This window comes from Ascaphus truei, chromosome 3, assembly GCF_040206685.1.
Source record: "Ascaphus truei isolate aAscTru1 chromosome 3, aAscTru1.hap1, whole genome shotgun sequence".
NCBI lineage: Eukaryota > Metazoa > Chordata > Amphibia > Anura > Ascaphidae > Ascaphus > Ascaphus truei.
Genome location: NC_134485.1, coordinates 412,218,384 through 412,240,753, shown reverse-complemented (window position 1 = coordinate 412,240,753; position 22,370 = coordinate 412,218,384). Strand labels below are relative to the sequence as shown.

The following is a 22,370-nucleotide window of genomic DNA, read 5'->3' as shown; positions in this document are numbered from 1 at the left end:
TATACTTTGCTGAGATCCGACCTGTGTGATCTAAACGCTTATTACCTTTTTATACCATGTGAGTGCATTACACATACACTTACTTTTAAAGAGATTTTTGTACAGTCTGCACTATGTCCGTGTTTTTGTTACTAATTTAAGGTCTCCAGCACTTACTATTCCACTTACCTGTCTGACGGTCCAACGGGCTGCCACTCAAAAGAAACCTTTATGGGAACATTGCTCACTCTACACTTGTGTGTATTTAGCACACTGCACCTTGATATTTATTTTTATATCAATCACAATACTGCACCATCAGGGAATTTTCTTCTGTTTTACATGATTTTGCGCTTCCCGATGATCTTCACCCCTGCACTGTCCACGGGATCGAGAGAACGACCCCACACTGGGTTAAGCAGCATTCATTCATGTTTGTATTAAGTATCACAATTTATCACATTTGTTTATATAATTTTTGAGCGCCACTTTTTGATATATTTGTTTTTCACTTGGGGTTGCAGACCTGCCTAAGACATGCAAATGAGCATACAGTTGTATTTGCATATTTGCTTTCCTGTGGAGGGTTTTTGTCACTTTTTTACTCACCATAACTTAACTCAGTATTAATATATACTGCACCGACACACTTTATTCGAGCAAATACCCAGTATGTACCTGGCAGAAACCTGGAATGCGCCGCTCCTCACCTCTGACAAGCCCCGTTGCGTTTGCCTTCCCAGCCTGGGTTCATGCCTGGCTGACGGGCGGCTGATCTGTTAAATGATAATGATTAGGATTTAATAGGCTGCAATGCTTCGCGTGTCTACCAGATGGCATAAATTCATGAATTGTAATGCAGTATATATATATATATACTGTGCAGTATTGCAGCTAGCGGGAATAAAATGCTTCAATCCCTGCCTGGAAAATAACCCAATGCACTCGGGCAGAAAACAGTCACAAACCTCAATACACCCGGGTATACCCGAATTCGTGGGACTAGCCGAGCTCGAATAAAGTGTGTCGCCAGTGTATATATATATATATATATATATATATATATATATATATATATATATATATATATATATATATAGACCATACGATACCGGTTGCAACACGACATCAAGGGACAGCACGCAGGTAAGTAAATCAAAAATGTTCTATATTTGATAGAAGACACAAAAACCGACGTTTCGGTCCCCCAGTGGGACCTTTCTCACCACCTTGGGGACCGAAACGTCGGTTTTTGTGTCTTCTATCAAATATAGAACATTTTTGATTTACTTACCTGCGTGCTGTCCCTTGATGTCGTGTTGCAACCGGTATCGTATGGTCTGTTATTGCTTTATGGGATAAGCACCAAAACTTATTTACTTGCATATGGTGTGCCGGCTGTGCATTGGATTCTATATATATATATATATATATATATATATATATATATATATATATATATATATATACACACACACACACACACACACACACACACACACACACACACACACACACACATATATACTGTATACACACACATATATATTATATATATATATACACACATACATACACACACACACACACACACACACACACACACACACACACACACATACATACACACACACACACACATATATATATATATATACACATACATACATATATACATATATATGTGTATATATATATATATATATATATACATATATATATATGTATATATGTATGTATGTGTATATATATATATGTGTGTGTGTGTGTGTGTATGTATGTGTGTGTGTGTGTGTGTGTGTGTGTGTGTGTGTATGTGTGTATATATATATATATATAATATATATGTGTGTGTATACAGTATATATATGTGTGTGTGTGTGTGTGTGTGTGTGTGTGTGTGTATGTATATATATATATATATATACACACACACACTGCAGATATGTTGTGGTGTTGCTTATGAGGGTTTTACTTCCCTATGAAGGTTGATTTAAAAAAAAATATTTTGCCTGTTCCTTCTGTATCTTGCAGGCTGTAATTAAACCACTGTTGTGTGTAATTGCAGCTCTACTTTTTCTAATTTTTCCATGTGAAACCCTGTGATTTTCCAGCACAACATTTAAGATTGGTTCTTTTAGAACACGATTCCTATCAGGTATTAATTACTCAGCTCTCTGCCTTTACAGAGAGAGCCATGTACAGCTAGCTCTACATGGGGGTGCAGGAAGAAACAAAAACCTCAAAACAGTAGCACTTAAGAGACCTCTAGATTTAGAACAAACGGGGGATGAAAACGCAGACTAAAAAAAAAAACCTTACACTGCTGGGAAACGGCTTAAAGTACAGTATGGCAATTACTACGTCTTCATTTACTGCCTGTAATGCATGCAGTCACGGCTGCCACGGAAGGTGTCACAATGAATCCTTACGATTTACCTGGCTGATCAGGGTCACCACTCCAAGCAGTAACAACCATGTATATTTATTATTTAATAAACATAGTCAAACATCACGTAAATTGATTTTACCTTCCTCCTCTTTTAGACAGACGTCGTCATCATCATCACCAATACCATTGACCAGTCGTGATTCATGTTGCGATGATGTCGCAACACCACCAGCATTAGCACAACATCGATGACCACGATTACATTCACAACGTCCAGAACCACCGTTAGTCTCCCGTTGGCAGCATTTTCAATGCAAGAGCTATTGTGCGCTGGTTTTTTTTTTTTAAGACGGTCAAATGACCAGACTGCAGCTACGTGCAACTTATGTCAAATAGTTGTGAAAAGGGGCAGACTGGTTACCCATCTTGGCACCTCTGCATTAAGAGGTCACATGACCCGCCACAACCACATCAGTGGCAGAGAGCCTTATATAGTCAAGATCAGACAAAGGGGGGTTGAAGTCAGACAACAACGTGTACATGCACAGGTGGGGTTGGAGACAATAGGTCACAGTCAGTACTGCAGTCAGAAAGACAGACAGACAGACAGAACCCACCAACAGTCACAACTGTCTTATGGTGATGAATTTGATGATGGTGATTTAGATGATCTTTGTGTAATAGGGAGGATAATGATCAATAACAATGATGATGATGATGCTGTGGGTGCCAGAGCGATCCTGCACCACAACAGTTTGCAAATCAGACATGATGCTACTGCTGCGAGTAGCACATGCACCCCAATGCAACAGTAGTAGTCCACAGTTCAGGAAGTGTTTGAAAAAGGTGGACAAATTCCACCGCACCCATGACAGAGCTCTGCTGCTGAATGGGAATGTAGCTAAAGTTCTCACTATCAACATGTTGCCGTTCAAATTTGTTGAATCTCAGGGGTTGAGACAGCTTATGCAATGTGCGGAGCCACATTGGACCATCCCAAGCAGATCATATTTCTCTAACAAAGTGCTTCTCAAACTGTACAGCAACGTTGTTGCATCAGTGGTTGAGGCCCTTGCACAGTCGGAGGGAAGTAGGTTACACCACGCTACTTACATGTGGAGTAGCGGTCATGGAGGCGGTGACTGTGACGGTAGGAGCAGCATGACAAGGTACAATAAGAGTCCAGCCAGCCTGTCAAGATGTCTACCGACAGCAAGGGTTAACTGAACCATCTCAGAGTGACAAAAAACCCTCTATCCTGGTCATAGCATGTTAAGTGACGTCGTTATGTATCGTTACTATGTGTATGCTCTGGTCTGTGTGACTGTGGGGTTTGGCAAGCAAATGGCTCAGTCATAGGCACACAATGAGTCAGAGGGCTGGCTTTTGTGTAGGCCAGGTGGAGCGGTCTAGGACATTTAGTCGTGGCCGTTATGCCGCGTGAAAAATCTTTGCCGGCATTTAGCCGCCACTTACCGTGCCGCCGGGACGTCTCTGCCTCCCCCCTCTATTTCTCTCCCCTTCTCACACTCCCCACCTCTCCCTACACCCATGTATTTATATATTTCACCTATCTCTCTCTCCCCCCCTTTCACTCTTCCTCCCCTCTCTTTATCATCCTCAGACTCACTCCACCCCACCCTCACACTCAATCAATGGCCCCCTCCACAATCTATCCCCTCACACCTATAAACTCCTCCCCCCCCCCCCCCCCTCCACTCTGAGACTTTTACCTTGGGGAGGGGATGCAAATATGGCATCACATTAGCTATATCTTATTTTCACCATCTACTGCGGGGCCCAAAAAAGCCAGCAACCAAACTGCTGTGCTAGGCCGGGCAGGCAGTACTGTGAAAAATTGGCAAATGTCAATGCACGATGGCCAGCCACCAATTACATAACATAGTGGTTGGCTTTGGGAAAGTGCTTTGGTTGTCGTATTTATTAACATATGTATGTCATAAACCTAGGTCGCAGCCTCATATCTGTTACATTCAAGTTACTTATAGTAGACTTTGAGGCTGCTTGCCATCTTTTTGGTCCCTCCAGAAGTACAAACAGCCTGCCTGATATCCTAAATCCTTCTGCTCTGGAAAAGTAGATTTAAAAACATCTCACAACGTCTAACGTGTGTAGAACCTTCCCCCTTGTCATTTCCTGGCTTTGGGGAAAATGAGGGTGGAATTATCTCTTGGTTGAGATGGAATTTGGAATCGACCCCTTGGGTAGAAAAAGCTGAACTGGTGTCAAGATGTCTTGGTGGAAAATAAGAAATTACTCCATCATGTACAAGGCTTGTAACTCACTAATTCTGTGTGCAGCAGACCTAACCACAACCTGTTCTTGGGCTCTTGTTGTGTTCCCACAGTTTTCGTGATTCTCTTACATCTTGCGGTAGGGAGATCAATTGGCCTAGACTTGCTACTCGTCAGTGCCATTGGTGCACAAAATTCTGTTGGAACGTTCTTGTGGCGGGGGTTAACCAGGCTCACTAATAAAGGTTAAGCCCACTTGGTTTCCCCTAATCCGTGTGTTAAGGTCCTAGAGAGTCAGCTCTTGGACCTAGATGTCAGAAATGCGGTGTGCAAATTATGCGACATTAAAGCGTTTTCTGTTTTTTACCTTTCTTGGGGTGCTGGGACCAGGGGATTTCTAGGCTGTAAGTTTCAGGGTGGGTTTGCCAGAGAAAGTCTTCACAGAATGTGTCTATGTATCGGGGTTCCGGAGTTATGGGATACCCCAAAAGTTGGATCCGGGAGTCGAGTGAGATTCTCGGATGCAGCCAAGCACATTACTTCGGGCAGACTCTGACCCTGAAAACATTCTTGCGACTCACCGCCAGGAGCCCTGCTGCATCATCAGCCTGACAAGGTAAACGGGCATGAAGGGGTTAATGTATACCGGCAGCCATACAGGGGGTCCCTAGTATAAGAAGGGGTGCCGAGTTACATGCCCAGGTACCCTGAACATAGTATAGGGGTTCAGGGGATGCTCCAGCGCTATGATAAAGCTGAGAGTGATGGCTTGTGTGTAAAAAGTTTAAAACTTATTTTCTAGCGTGTCCCAAGAATGAGGCTAGTGAGAGTGTAGGCAGTATATCCCCTCACTCCATCCCTGACACCAGAATAGGGACTTACACATTTTATTACACAAGACACAGGACACAGTAAAATGTTATTGAAGAGTTATGTTTAATATGTATATATGCTGCTAACCTGTGAATGAACTGTGGGATTTCCAAGTCATGGATTCCGAGGGACCAGATGGCTACCAAACTTGGTGCCTATGGGTCTGTGCGGAGTCCGGACTTGAAAGTCTCAGGGATGCCAAGGTGTTAGAACAGGAGTGGTACTGCAGTTCTGCTGGAGTACCCACATCCTGGGCTAACACAGGGCTCTCTGGCCACCATTTGCCAGAGCCCAGACACTGTGGAGCCCGGACAGCGGGTGGGCTCAGTATGCAAAGAGGCAGAGGTGCCAGGTTGGCGCATGCCCCTTTGCAGAATGAGAAAAGGTGCCCGTCTGGCTTTACAATACCGGCAAATTGGTGATTGGCTGGCAGGAGAATTCTCACGCTCTGATAGGCTGTAGAGGTATGTGAATGGGACACTGAAACCCATAAGGAGCCTTGCAGCCAATCAGGAGCGCAGATTCCAAGCGCCAAACCAACAGCGGCAAATTCAAAGATACTCTGTGCTGAATAGACGCGAGCCGGCTTCAAAGATTTTGAGTGAGAAAATGTTTCTACGTCCCGCTTTTGAGAACGTAGCGGTTGCGGCTGGCATTGCATGCCGAAATCAGTCCCAGGACTTTCGTGACTACCTCCCGGTCATTGGAAAGGGCTCCTACAGAGGTCATTTTTGTGAATTTCGTTTAAAGGACAAGTTTATTCGTTAGCCCTGTTCCCAGTAAGTGTGTTAACCCTGTTAATTGTGTTACATTGTGTGTATGTCTTTTCCTGAAATAAATTACAATTTATTTTACCTCCTTGCTTTGCTCAATCGTTATGATCCCGGTATAAAAAGGTGTTGATAAACCTGCTCTCCCGTGACAGTTCTCATATGTCACCTGGCACATTTCACCAGCTGATAAGAGTGCCTAACAGCCTCACGCTTTGCCAGGCCTGCCAATGGCCGCTGGCTATGATCATCTCCTTCAGACATTCCTTTTGTCGAAAGGAAGAAAGACTATGCCCTGTTGCATGTTGAACTGAACTCCCCAAAAATCTTATTTGACTTTTCTCGGTGTTGAGTAGCCATCTCCCAAGTGACATTGAAGCTCTTATACCCAATTCGAAGCACTTATGCAGGCTTCCCAGCGTATGTGCTATCCTCCGCGCATCTGTGGTCCTTCTGAGAAGTGCAGAGTAACAAGCTGGCGGCAGGGTTTGTCAGCCGAGCATTTTGAAATCCTGTGGCACTGAACCCTCTCCCACTCTGAAGCCTACTTCATCTCGCTCTCTGGCCCCGATATCTCTGCGTGGGTGGTGGCCGTGGGGGAGGAGGAGGTTCCACAGGCGGGGAGATGACTCAGTCCCTTCTCACACAAGAGGCAGACCATGGAGCCCATCTGGGCCTGGTGTATAGTGGCGAGGAGATGGAGTGGGTGACCACCTCCTTCAGTGGATTGTGGCCCAGAGCAGAATCACCATGTCTGGATACACGCTAGGATGCACAGGTTTGCTCGTGCCACCTCTCCCAGAGGTCACAGTGATTGTTCTACATGTGTTGCTGCAGCCCACTCGTCCCCCAACATGATCCACTCCTGCCCCTATGCACCGCTGCAGAGTCACTCACCAAGCTATGGCGGTGCAATTGGTAGAATTCCCACACCATGGAGGTGGATCTTCTAGGCCGATGACAGTGTACCTGTGATGCCTGCGAGCTAGGGGAAGAGGCTGGAATACCACGAATGCCAACCTGGGAACATCTTCAAGAGGCACGTCCGCATTCCGTCGTCTTACCTTCTCCAAAACACACACCTTAACTCACCAAAAGAGCCACAATAATCAATGTGACCCTCACCAACCTCGACACACGAACCACCTGGCCCAGATGGATGTACAGCAGTCGAGACCTCCTCAGTGCTGGAAGCACGACCTGCTACCTTAACCCTCCTGTCTGCAGTTCCTCCTCCTGAATCCCCAACATCATTGATGCTGCCTCTGCCCCAGCTAGAGCAGAAAGAGCAACAGTATGGGTGCTGGGTGTAACAGACTCCGGCGGTGCAACTGCAACCAGATCCAGGGATACCGATTCAATCCCAGCAACCCTGACATGCTTGCGCGTGCTGTTGCATTTACTGCTCGCACACCTGTTCAAACAACAGATGGGCTTTGACACAGGAAGCATCAACAGTATGTAACTACACAAACAGAATCACCTGAGGTCAAAGACAGAGGAAATACTTGCCGACAAAAAGGTGACCCTGACAGAAACTCACTCTCCAACAAACAGAAAATAGCCTCCACTGCCTCAGACCTTCCTGCTTTCTCTAACACAGAGCTACTTCCAAGGAGCGAGGCAGAAGGAGGTGGAATTATTACCTACCCTAAGCTGAACTCAGAAAAAACCTGAACAGTCATAAGAGCAGCAGGTTCCTGAGACATGCACACAACAGGGGATGCAGCCACAGAACTACTCCTATTCCCACAGTACTGCTGCTATTCCCACAGTACTACTCCTATTCCCACAGTACTGCTGCTATTCCCACAGTACTACTGCTGGCACCAGGAAAAACAACTGGTACATCTACCGCGGCTCTCTGCTAACTGAGCCTGAAAAATCCCTCCTCAGTCTTACAGGAGGGGCACTAGCAAAACCCCTCCTGCCACCACGGTCCATAATAAAATGTTTTTTTAAGTAAAAAATAAAAAACACCTGCTGATAACCCTGCCTGCTGCCAACAGGGGGGTCTGCTGGGGTTGGCGTCCTGGGCCCCCTGCGCGGCCGTGCCCCTCGATAAATCCGGTCGCCCAGTCACCACGGGGCGACAGGATATTGCGCGGCCCCGATCTGCCAAGCAGCTTCTCTCTTCAAATTTTAAAAAAAAATCCCCCTTCCTGATTGGCTGGCTCTTGCTGGCAGACTGCCAGGATTTTTATTTTTGGTCCGCACCAAGTTCTATACGAGCTGGCAAAGTAAGGCCCGCCTTTTCCTGCATGGATCCTGCATGGAGCAAGTAAGGTAAGTACTGCTCCATGCCTCCCTTGCCTCCATGCCCCCCCCTGCTCCGATTTCCCCCAAGTGTCTGAGAGAGTGTATGCGAGAGTGTATGCGAGAGTGTGTCAGAGAGTGTGTGTCTGAGAGAGTGTGTGTCTGAGAGAGTGTGTGTCTGAGAGAGAGTGTGTCTGAGAGAGAGTGTGTCTGAGAGAGAGTGTGTCTGAGAGAGAGTGTGTCTGAGAGAGAGTGTGTCTGAGAGAGAGTGTGTCTGAGAGAGAGTGTGTCTGAGAGAGAGTGTGTCTGAGAGAGAGTGTGTCTGAGAGAGTGTGTGTCTGAGAGAGTGTGTGTCTGAGAGAGTGTGTGTCTGAGAGAGTGTGTGTCTGAGAGAGTGTGTCAGAGAGAGTGTGTCAGAGAGAGTGTGTCAGAGAGAGTGTGTCAGAGAGAGTGCATGTGTGAGAGTATATGTGTGAGAGAGTGTATATGTGAGAGAGTGTGTGTGAGAGAGTGTGTGTGTGTGTGTGTCTGTGAATGAATACAGACACCCACCCAGTCAGTCATAGTCACTCACCCACCCCGTCACCTCACTCTCTCACTCATCTTAACTGCCCTATAGCTACACCGAAATAGCCTATGCTGCTTTCTTCCAGATCTGACTCTCAAGCTTCACACGGGAGACATTGGAACCCCACCTAACACAGAAGACAGGTATGGAACACCCCAGGCCCATACTGAATCCCCCCCAGGCCTTTTGTCACATAGGATGTAGCATTGGGTATCTTTCTCTTTTGTTGAAAATATTACAATAAACAGATTGCGTTGTAAGGTTTTTTTCCGTATTAACAATAGCAAGAAAACAGTTAAGTAAAAGTTGTGCGCCAATTTTTTTTTTCCGTGTTACAGTAGGTGCGCTGTGGGTGGTGGTGGGGGGGGGGGCCTGCTCCTTTCATTTGTCCTAGGCCCCATGATTTCTGTTGGTGGCCCTGCCTGTCACTATCCCGTCTGCACTGGCAGAACCCCTCCTGCCACCACTGTCCATAACTAAAACAAAATAAAAAAATAAAAAACACCTGCTGATAACCCTGCCTGCTTCCTGTCACTACCCCCTCGCTAAATTTCCAAAACCTGCTACCCTCACACTAACCAAGCCACCAACCCAATGCCACACACCCTCTCTTCCCTCACACTAACCAAGGCACCAGCCCAATCCCACACACCCTCTCTCTTCCCTCACACTAACCAAACCACCAGCCCAATCCCACACAGCCTCCACCTTCCCTCACACTAACCAAGCCACCAGCCCAATCCCACACACCCTATCCCTTCCCTCACACTAACCAAGCCACCAGCCCAATCCCACACATCCTCCCCGTTCCCTCACACTAACCAAGCCACCAGCCCAATCCCACACACCCTATCCTTTCCCTCACACTAACCAAGCCGCCAGCCCAATCCCACACATCCTCCCCGTTCCCTCACACTAACCAAGCCACCAGCCCAATCCCACACACCCTATCCCTTCCGTCACACTAACCAAGCCACCAGCCCAATCCCACACACCCTATCCTTTCCCTCACACTAACCAAGCCACCAGCCCAATCCCACACATCCTCACCGTTCCCTCACACTAACCAAGCCACCAGCCCAATCCCACACATCCTCCCCGTTCCCTCACACTAACCAAGCCACCAGGCCAATCCCACACACCCTATCCCTTCCCTCACACTAACCAAGCCACCAGCCCAATCCCACACAATAACCAAACGACCATCCCAATCACACACAATAACCAAATCACCAGCCAAATCCCACACACCCTATCCCTTCCCTCACACTAACCAAACCACCTGCCCAATCCCACACACCCTATCCCTTCCGTCACACTAACCAAGCCACCAGCCCAATCCCACACATCCTCCACCTTCCCTCACACTAACCAAGCCACCAGCCCAATCCCACACACCCTCTCTCTTCCCTCACACTAACCAAGCCACCAGCCCAATCCCACACATCCTCCACCTTCCCTCACACTAACCAAGCCACCAGCCCAATCCCACACACCCTCTCCCTTCCCACAACTAACCAAGCCACCAGCCCAATCCCACACCCTATCCCTTCCCTCACACTAACCAAGCCCCCAGCCCAATCCCACACATCCTATCCCTTCCCTCACCCTAACCAAGCCACCAGCCCAATCCCACATACCCTATCCCTTTCCTCACACTAACAAAGCCACCAGCCCAATCCCACACATCCTATCCTTTCCCTCACACTAACCAAGCCACCAGCCCAATCCCACACATCCTCTACCTTCCCTCACACTAACCAAGCCACCAGCCCAATCTCACACACCCTATCCCTTCCCTCACACTAACCAAGCCACCAGCCCAATCTCACACACCCTATCCCTTCCCTCACACTAACCAAGCCACCAGCCCAATCCAACACATCCTCCACCTTCCCTCACACTAACCAAGCCACCAGCCCAATCCCACATATCCTCTACCTTCCCTCACACTAACCAAACCACCAGCCCAATCCCACACACCCTCTCTCTTCCCTCACACTAACCAAGCCACCAGCCCAATCCCACACACCCTCTCTCTTCACTCACACTAACCAAGCCACCAGCCCAATCTCTCACATCCTCCCCGTTCCCTCAAACTAACCAAGCCAACAGCCCAATCCCACACACCCTCTCCCTTCTCACAACTAACCAAGCCACCAGCCCAATCCCACACCCTATCCCTTCCCTCACACTAACCAAACCACCAGCCCAATCCCACACACCCTCACTCTTCCCTCACACTAACCAAGCCACCAGCCCAATCTCTCACATCCTCCCCGTTCCCTCACACTAACCAAGCCACCAGCCCAATCCCACACACCTATCCCTTCCCTCACACTAACCAAGCCAACAGCCCAATCCCACACACCCTCTCCCTTCCCACAACTAACCAAGCCACCAGCCCAATCCTACACCCTATCCCTTCCCTCACACTAACCAAGCCCCCAGCCCAATCCAACACATCCTATCCCTTCCCTCACCCTAACCAAGCCACCAGCCCAATCCCACACACCCTATCCCTTTCCTCACACGAACCAAGCCACCAGCCCAATCCCACACATCCTATCCCTTCCATCACACTAACCAAGCCACCAGGCCAATCCCACACATCCTCTACCTTCCCTCACACTTACCAAGCCACCAGCCCAATCTCACACACCCTATCCCTTCCCACACACTAACCAAGCCACCAGCCCAATCCAACACATCCTCCACCTTCCCTCACACTAACCAAGCCACCAGCCCAATCCCACATATCCTCTACCTTCCCTCACACTAACCAAACCACCAGCCCAATCCCACACACCCTCTCTCTTCCCTCACACTAACCAAGCCACCAGCCCAATCCCACACACCCACTCTCTTCCCTCACACTAACCAAGCCACCAGCCCAATCCCACACATCCTATCCATTCCCTCACACTAACCAAGCCACCAGCCCAATCCCACACACCCTCTCTCTTCCCTCACACTAACCAAGCCACCAGCCCAATCCCAGACATCCTATTCCTTCCCTCACACTAACCAAGCCACCAGCCCAATCCCACACAGCCCCTCTCTTCCCTCACACTAACCAAGCCACCAGCCCAAACCCACACACCCTCTCTCTTCCCTCACACTAACCAAGCCACCAACCCAATCTCACACACCCTATCCCTTTCCTCACACTAACCAAACCACCATCCCAATCCCACACAATAACCAAACCACCAGCCCAATCCCACACACCATATTCCTTCCCTCACACTAACCAAGCCACCAGCCCAATCCCACACATCCTCCCCGTTCCCTCACACTAGCCAAGCCACCAGCCCAATCCCACACATCCTATCCCTTCCCTCACACTAACCAAGCCACCAGTCCAATCCCGCACACCCTCTCTTCCCTCACACTAACCAAGCCACTAGCCCAATACCACACACCCTCTCCCTTCCCTCACACTAACCAAGCCACCAGCCTTATCACACACAGCCTCTACCTTCCCTCACACTAACCAAGCCACCAGCCCAATCCCACACACCCTCTCTCTTCCCTCACACTAACCAAGCCACCAGCCCAATCCCACACATCCTATCCATTCCCTCACACTAACCAAGCCACCAGCCCAATCCCACACACCCTCTCTCTTCCCTCACACTAACCAAGCCACCAGCCCAATCCCAGACATCCTATTCCTTCCCTCACACTAACCAAGCCACCAGCCCAATCCCACACAGCCCCTCTCTTCCCTCACACTAACCAAGCCACCAGCCCAAACCCACACACCCTCTCTCTTCCCTCACACTAACCAAGCCACCAACCCAATCTCACACACCCTATCCCTTTCCTCACACTAACCAAACCACCATCCCAATCCCACACAATAACCAAACCACCAGCCCAATCCCACACACCCTATTCCTTCCCTCACACTAACCAAGCCACCAGCCCAATCCCACACATCCTCCCCGTTCCCTCACACTAGCCAAGCCACCAGCCCAATCCCACACATCCTATCCCTTCCCTCACACTAACCAAGCCACCAGCCCAATCCCGCACACCCTCTCTCTCTTCCCTCACACTAACCAAGCCACTAGCCCAATACCACACACCCTCTCCCTTCCCTCACACTAACCAAGCCACCAGCCTTATCACACACAGCCTCTACCTTCCCTCACACTAACCAAGCCACCAGCCCAATCCCACACACCCTCTCTCTTCTCTCACACTAACCAAGCCACTAGCCCAATCCCACACCGTATCCCTTTCCTCACACTAACCAAACCACCATCCCAAACCCACACAATAACCAAACCTGCAGCCCAATCCCACACACCCTCTCTCTTTCCTCACACTAACCAAGCCACCAGCCCAATCCCACACACCCTATCCTTTTCCTAACACTAACCAAGCCACCAGCCCAATCCAACACATCCTCTACCTTCTCTCACACTAACCAAGCCACCAGCCCAAACCCACACACCCTCTCTCTTCCCTCACACTAACCAAGCCACCAGCCCAATCCCACACATCCTATTCCTTCCCTCACACTAACCAAGCCACCAGCCCAATCCCACACACCCTCTCTCTTCCCTCACACTAACCAAGCCACCAGCCCAATCCCACACATCCTATCCCTTTCCTCATACTAACCAAACCACCATCCCATTCCCACACAATAACCAAACCACCATCCCAATCCCACACAATAACCAAACCACCAGCCCAATCCCACACACCCTCTCTCTTCCCTCACACTAACCAAACCACCATCCCAATCCCACACACCCTATTCCTTCCCTCACACTAACCAAGCCACCAGCCCAATCCCACACACCCTCTCTTCCCTCACACTAACCAAGCCACAAACCCAATCCCACACACCCTCTCTTCCCTCACACTAACCAAGGCACCAGCCCAATCCCACACACCCTCTCCCTTCCCTCACACTAACCAAGCCACAAACCCAATCCCACACACCCTCTCTCTTCCCTCACGCTAACCAAGCCACCAGCCCAATCACACACACTCTCTCCCTTCCCACACACTAACACAGCCACCAGCCCTATCACACACACCCTCTCTTCCCTCACACTAACCAAACCACCAGCCCTATCACACACACCCTCTCCCTTCCCTCACACTAACCAAACCACCAGCAATATCACACACACCCTCTCCCTTCCCACGCCCTATCCCTTCCCTCATAATCAGAAGTGTGAAGTTGAAAAAACAGCGGGCAGGAAGTGGGAGCAGAAAAATGGATGGTCACGGATTAAACTTTTTTTTAATTCGCATAGCAGATTACCATTAAATCCGTGGGCGAACGGAATCCGATGATGGATTCTGACCAATCCGCACGGATTTCGGAGCGTCCAATCATCACGCAGATTTACGTATGCAGATTTTGGCAAGATTGCCGATCTGTTCAGATCAGTTTCTTATGTTTATCTGTTTTACTGACGGCTTCATAGTGACTTTGCAAGAAAAACACAGAACAAAGCCAACAATGCACAGGACCTGGGGCTTTGGAGACTGGCAAACATGCTATATCACCGAGAGACATTAGATAAAGATCGAAGAAATTCTCCAACGCATTTGTTTTCAATGGAAATGTTACAAACATTAAAAAAAAAAAAAAAAGGAACACACACACACACACTTTAAGTTATGGTGGGTAAAAAAGGCAACAAAAAACCTCCACCGTTCGCATATATCCAATAAAGAATATAACTTGTGAGCACATTCACATGTCTTGAGCAGGTCTGCAACCAATCTGTGAGTGGTTTGACTGGCTTTGCATCTAATCTCATGCTGTGCTTGAAAGTTGTGTGAACAACAGAGCATTTGCTTATAAGGGTTCCATGTAAAAAAAAAAAGCTGTGTGTGCTGTGCACGCGCATAGTAAGTGAAACTTCTTTGACTTTTGTCACAGAAATTGACTTATAACGCGCGTGCTCGGCACACATGTGTCAGTGTGTCAGTCAGTGAGTATGTATGTGTTTGTTTGTGTGTGTGTCAGTCAGTGTATGTATCTGTGCCGGTCAGTGTATGTATCTGTACCGGTCAGTGTGTGTATTTGTGTCAGTCATTGTGTGTGTGTGTGTGTGTGTGTGTGTCAGTGTATGTCTCTCTCTCTCTGTGTTGTGTGAATGTCTCTCTGTGTCGGTCAGTGAGTGTATGTGTGTCAGTCAGTGTGCGTGCGTATGTGTGACAGTCAGTGTGCGTGCGCGTGCGTCAAAGTGTGCGTGCGTCAGTGTGTGTGTGTATGTGTTTATTGGCAGCAGTACCAGCATCATGAATGTTGAGCGGGTGGGGGAGCTCACAGTGGGGGGGAAGGAATAGGCACATCATTCAGGGGCGGTGTTCGGTACATCACTGGGGTGTGCGTGCGTGTGTCAGTCAGAGTGTGCGTGTGCGTGCGTCAGTGTGTGTGCGCGTGCGTCAAAGTGTGTGCGCGTGCGTCAGAGTAAGTGTGTGTGTGTGTGTCAGTCAGTGTGTGTGTGTGTGCGTCAGAGTAAGTGTGTGTGTCATTGTGTGTATGTGTCAGTCAATGTGTGTATGTCAGTGTGTGCGTGTCTGTCAGTGTATGTGTATCTCTCTGTGTGTACCGTATGTCTCTCTGTCTGTGTCCTGCCCCCTCTCTCCTGACTCCCCCCACCCCCGACGGAGCTGCGGACCCTGGGGGCTCAGTCTGAGTCTTCAGAGCAGATACCCCACCCCACCCCCCCCCCACCCCCCGGCGGCGCGCTCAAGCTCCCCCCTTCCCCACAACCCGGCGGCGCGCTCAAGCTCCCCCCTTCCCCACCCCCCGGCGGCGCGCTCAAACCACCCTATTCCCAGGCTGTTAGGAGCGGCGCCGGCCTCCCTCCTCCTGTCCATCGGCATGGCAGTGGGCGGGGAACGGCGCCGCTGCCAGCCGCTTCTGCGCATGCGTGGCACGCGGCATGGCAGCGGGCGGCGGAACAGCGGCGCCGTGGCAGTTAGGAGCGGCGGCTATCGCCGCCGCATGTGAGCAACTGGGTGTGGGTGTGTGGGAGGGTGTGGGTGTGTGGGAGGGTGTGGGTGTGTGGGAGGGTGTGGGTGTGTGGGAGGGTGAGGGGTGTGTGGGAGGGTGAGGGGTGCAGCGGCGATTAGGAGCGGCGCCGGCGACTATCTTCGCCGCCGCCGCCACATGTGACAGGGGGCGTGTGAGCGGAGCGGCGTCCATTACGTGACGTCACTTCCGTTTCACATTTCGCCCCCCATCTATCCAGTTTTATCCCATCAGAGGTGCCACTAAAGAAGTTTCACTTCAAAAATGGATTTCAGGCAAACGGTGTGCTCACTTGCATGTCATTTCCCAGGAATTCCTTGCTGCAGTGGAAGCACTGTAGGCTATATGATAATGGTTGAAAGCCAGGGTTGCAGACCTGTCTAAGACATGTGAATGTGCTCACAAGTGATATTCTTTATTAAATATATATAAAGGTGCAATAAGTAAATATATATATATATATATATATATATATATATATATATATATATATATATATATATACTTATTGCACCTTTAATAACAGTGACCAAAGTCTTCTGACACCATTCTAAAAAAAAAAAAAAAAAAAAAAAGGGAGTATGCTACAATACATGTAACAGAAGTGGAGAGAGAGGAATGAATAAAATGGAAGTTTAGGTTACAAAATAAGTAAATAAATGTAGCGGTACTCCCTCACCCTGTAACGTCACACTTCTGGTAACACAGTGATCCGACAGAACGTGCAAGTTTTGGTTTCCAATTATATTCCATATAACTGTATAAAATCACCCTCTAACCACTGGAGGAAAGGGAAGTCAACAAAATCCCCATTCTCTGTAAAACGTGCCCACCCTGAAGCTCAGTGAAAGTGTAAGAATATCAGGGCCATCATGGGCAGCTGCTGTCCCAAGAACTACAGCGAGAGCTAAAGATGTCACTGCCCGCCTGCTGTGTGGTTGCATGTACAGTATGCTGTAAATTGCCTCTTACCCTCTTGCAGCACCATTGTCCAGGCTGTGTTTTCTCGCGCTGGTAACGCTTCCAGCGGCAGCTGTACAGACCGGCCAGGAAGGAGATGAAAGGCTGGTGTTCGTAGCGCTGCAGCAAACGCCGTCGCACAATCTTCAGCTGCCCCAGCCGTAATCTCTTCAGGTTGGTGGAAGTGCTACCCATCTGGGGCGGCTCACATGATCCTCTTTTCTGCAAACAGACATGCGGGAACAGGCTCTTAATGGCTATAGAATCATAGGAGCGGACTAAAAGCAAGGACGGCTTGGCCCACCTCGTCTTCCCATTTCCCGACCTTCTAAGAAGTGTCAGAACCCATTCAATTCCTGACTATTTTCCATGTTTATGACACCCTGTGTCTATCCTAAACAGCTTTGCATCTTTGCTGTCTTGATCTTCACTTCTTCTGCTAGGAGGCTCTCCCATGGACCAACTGCTCGGCCGCACGTACTGTAAAAATCTTGTGAAGATCATAAGAAGCCGGCTCACGTTAAACTTGTAAGATCGTTAACGCAGAGTGAAGGGAGAAATAAACGGCCCACAGAGACGCATTATTTGGTACATGTAATTACAATATGCGCACCATAAAACTCATGCGTAACTCCCACTGACATTCCCCTGCATGGGGCAACATTGCAACAAAGTACCTTGATACAATGACAAGGGTGAAAATGAACCAAACTCCTTTGACACATAAGGCCTTATTCTACGAAGTGCTCTGTTCTCTCCAGCCTCAACACAAGCTTCCAGTGTGGGTCACTGTTGGACATGGGCTTGCTGGAACATTAGGTCTGACCGGCTATGGACAGTTCTTACTGTATGGACAGTTCTTACTGTATGTGTGAGTGCTTATGATTCCTGCACTGGATCCTTTATTCAGGTCACCTGCATGATGCCGCTGAGTCAATAATAATTAAAGTAAATCAGTATGTTCTAAGATACCCAAGGAAGCCAGCTAAATACATTGGGAGTTATTCATTAAAATTACAATAGTGCATGACCGCACAGAAACTCCCACTGACTTGTAATAAAGTGTGCATCATAAGGATTTACACACTGTAGCATTAACCCTGTGAGGTTGGCTCTAGGCCAGCTGCACAAACGCTTTACTACGGTGGAGTATTATTTCAGTTTCCTATAATGAGGTTGTTGCTGTTTAAGGGAACAAAAAGTGCAAACAGTCTCACCACTGCCAATGCAAGCTAGCCACTGATTCAGCAGCGGACACCATCAACAGCACCAAGAAAGTATCACTTCTTCCTTCATTAAACCCATTCAGAGCCAAAGGCTCCAGCAACGTGTTAGTCTAGGTCCCCAGTGGCCATGGCGTGGCGCGCGATGGCCGTACGTGACACACACCAGGCACAGCCCTCCATCGGGCAGGTCCTAGTAGGTGTGCGCGAGCGCTCACACATCGCGATGGCGCGTCCGCTGGCAGGGAGGACAAGACTTTTGTCTTTCCAGGCCGCAATGCAATCACGTGGTCAGCGGGCAGCCAATGGCAAAGCAGATATGCCCCGTCATAGAGGTGTAATGTCAGTGGTTAAAGTCAAGACAGACTCAGAGAGTCTACAAACTCAGTCCTCAAGAGCCGCCAACAGGCCGGCGTTTATGGATATCCCTGTTTCAGCACAGGTGGCTCAATCAGTGGCTCAGTCTTTGACTGAGCCACCTATGTTGAAACAGGGATATCCATAAAAGCTGGCCTGTTGGCGGCTCTTGAGGACTGAGTTTGTAGACCCCTGGTATATAGCTTATGCTTGCTGCATTATATATATATATATATATATATATATATATATATATATATATATCCAAAATATCAGGGGTAAAACATATATACATACATATATATATATATATACATACATATATATATTTTTTTATCACATGTATTGGGGGATCCTACTGCAGGTGGGGATGTGTGGATGATGAGGACAGTCTGTGTCTGTAAAGCCAGTCTGATCTGTTCTCCTCCCCACTGGTATGTAACAACCCCTAGAGCAACACGTGACATTGTGTCTAAATCCAAAATCCAAATATAATGAAACACAAATAGCCCTTGTGTGGGTAGGTACTCACTTAATGAAGACATTTCTTGGCTCCGGAGTATACTTCCAGCAGATTGCTATCCAAAGGATGAACCCAGAAACAGGGAAGGAGAGTGGTCATAGCAGCTATGAATAATATAGCTCAGCACATCAAAAATTGGTTAAAAACAATTTATTTAATTGAACCAGGTTTCCCTACAAACTCAGTGTCAGAGTCAATATCTTTACTCACTGAGCCGTTCCTTCTCTCCATTTGACGCATTTCGCGCAATCAAGGCGCTTTGCCAAAGAGCCTTGATTGCGTGAAACGCGTCTGAGTTACCTTTTTTGCTAACATCCTTGATGTAACTAAGCCCAATAAATTGTTTTAAACCCATTTTTGATGTGCTGAGCTATATTATTCATTGCTACTGTGCCCCACTCTCCTTCCCTGTTTCTGGGATCATCCTTTTAATAATAATTCTATATTTTTTCCTGTCTGATTTTTAGAGCCTTAATAACATATAAACTTTTGTAGAATTGGGTGCAAAGAACATTACTAATATATGCAGGTGTTGTGCACTGGACTCTATTTACCTGGAACTCAGGGGCTGGTGTCCGGCAGGCTGGGTATGTAAATTTGGCGGTAGATGTTGAAGCTGATAAAGGGCGCCAGAGACTTTTAGTTGAACAATAACTAGACATTCTTTATTTCCACAAACAGGACAGGTTTTCATAGTGAATACTTCCCTGGATCCTACACAGTTGATCCAAGAAGGTCCACACGGCTTTAGTCCGCTTTATATAATCCCTATCAGTGGGCCTACCACTAAGGGGGCACATCCCTGATCTACTGAAAACTACAAAGGGGGACTCCATACAATAACACTAGTTACACAATGAACATTAAAGATAGTGAGACCCCCCCAACTTTTTTCCTCCCTGTTAGTATGTGGGATCGTCCTGGCGTCTAAGGCACCCACTCCCAATATATATAGGCCATGGTGACATCACCTGTCATCATAGTTACATGGAAGGTGTACTAGACCCTCTAACCTACGCCCACTCTGGATGACAGAGTGGGCACCTTCTGGAAGGTGGGTGGAGTCAAACCTGCAGATGCACTAACTGCAACATTTACTTAAAAGCTATTGCTTAGTGCAATAACAACCAAAATTAACCTCTTATAGAGAAACAGGAATTGTATTGTAATCCCATAGGGGAGGTATGTAACAGGGACTTATCACTGTTGGAGAGAAACAGCATCTAAACCCAGCAGTGTGCTGGTCAATTGCACACAGGCAATCAACCAGACTCTACCTGGCTGATTAGGACTTTTAGAAAAAGCCTTGTCTGAGAAACAGGAAGGAGATTCCTTAGCTCACAAGGAAGCTGAAATAAGGAAAAGGAGGGCTGTGTTCTGGGAGCAAGACAAAAGGGGACCAGACCTCTATGCCTGGACCCTTAAGCAGACACCTACCCGGACACCACTGACCTGAAGGGCAACTTGCGTTATTAAAGTACCACTGAGACTTTGGGGTGATAAGTGGGTAAGGGGCTTTTTCCCCCCAGCCTTGCAGAGAGAGGGACTGGGGAAGTAAGTTAGCCCTTACACAGGGATAGGTGTTTATTGTTTTATGTATAGTTTTGTTTGCTGTATAGTAAAGGAACAGGCAATAAATAAAGCCTTATTTTAATGTCACCTTAAAAACGGTCTCCATTGAATACCTCTGCACACATCTCATACATATGGTGCTAGAAGTTGGGATGAGGTGGCCCTTCGAAAAATGTTGTGCTTTTGCCTACATAAGTTCCTGCAACAGCCTGAGCAACACAACACGTACAGAAGTGACCAGAATCAAAGGGCTACACATCCAGACAGGAAAACTACACTGCACTGAAGAAACAACGCCACAGTTTGATTGGGAGGAATGCGACAGACGGTGACCCACACAAGGGACTGATGTTGTGACCCGAGCCTACCCCACCACTTGTGGAAGAAAATAAAGAAGAAAAAAAACTTCATGGGATTTTAAAATGGCCGGCCAGCTGAAGTCAAATACAGACTCTGCATGAATGGGGAAGAAAATGTGTTCCTGGTGTAAAGAGCCCAGCCACACATGGAGCAGTGTCCTTTCAGGCCTTATTCGGATGATCCCTACGTGGCCCCAGAAAAAGGACAACAGCCAGAGGAATATTTTTTTCAACGAGCCAAGAAACTGCAGCAGCAAATAATGCACTGTGGTCACAAGGAAGGTACAGACGTTTTACTTAGCAAGTGCACACCCAGTATCACTGAGGAGAAAGAATGTGTGCACAATACACCTGATACCACCAAAATGGAGGACAAGATGTGGCGTTCCTGTAATGAACCCCACCCCACGGAAGAGTGGCCCTTCCGGTCCTATGAGGATAAGGATGAAGCTATCTCTTATGGGGAACCTGAAACAAGACGCACCCACAAAAACAACCCTAGGGCGAGCTGCCTAAGCTCGGTACACACCGAACAAACAGGTCTCTATGACACCGAAAATTCCTGCCAGCTAATGCAATTGCAAGAAAAGCATGGTGGATGCTGCGAAACTGCTGAAGTTTAAAACCTAGGAGACCCCAGTACCCCTAATGGAACAGTCGTCCAAAGCAAAAAGACGGAAAAAGAAAAGGAAGTGCTCCAATTACCCTAGAAGGATCAGACATGTCCGCAGATCTCACGGAGGAAAAGGGTGGCCGAGATGCACGGCAGCCTATAGAAAATGGAGAATTCGTCCCACGGATGTTCGAATATCCAGAGGGCCCAAGGCAGAAGTCGTGTACCCCAAAGAAGTGTCTGTCTGGTGCTGACAGTGAGAAACCCTCAAACTATACCAGGGAAGCGGAGCCAGAACCAGTGAGTGACGATCCCTTGACCAGCCCTGAAGATGCCCTGCAAACTGCCAGGCATGTCTGTGAACTCTGCAGCTGTTACCTCCCCTCCTCGGCTTGGCTTACACCGCCGTGTTTGCTGGTTTAGAGAGGTTTAGAGGAGTGATATTTATATCACTTTATACAGTATCTTTACTATGCGGTACCATACATTTGCTTACTTATAGACCTGTTATGTTGCAGCGGATGTTGTTGTGTTTGATGGCCCTAAGGGATCATTTATATCCTGCTTAGAGTGCTTATTGCATTGGGGTTTTCTTACCATACCCCTGTCCTAGCACATTTAAATCCACACATATGCTACACTTGCTTTGGCA

At 48.0% G+C, this 22,370-nt stretch overlaps 1 protein-coding gene across 8 annotated transcripts in view; it reads right to left on the bottom strand.

The window, feature by feature from the left end:
- GDPD4 (glycerophosphodiester phosphodiesterase domain containing 4) overlaps window positions 1–22,370 on the bottom strand; it is a 108,704-nt gene that overhangs the window by 49,952 nt on the left and 36,382 nt on the right. For 5 of the 8 annotated variants that reach the window (XM_075592643.1, XM_075592642.1, XM_075592644.1 and 2 more), the window contains one exon: window positions 17,084–17,293. The exons of the other annotated variants lie outside the window; for them this stretch is intronic. In XM_075592643.1, coding sequence (XP_075448758.1) covers window positions 17,084–17,266 — 183 coding nt within the window. In that variant the 5' untranslated portion in view covers window positions 17,267–17,293. The remainder of the gene's footprint in view (window positions 1–17,083; window positions 17,294–22,370) is intronic. 8 annotated transcript variants of the gene reach the window in all.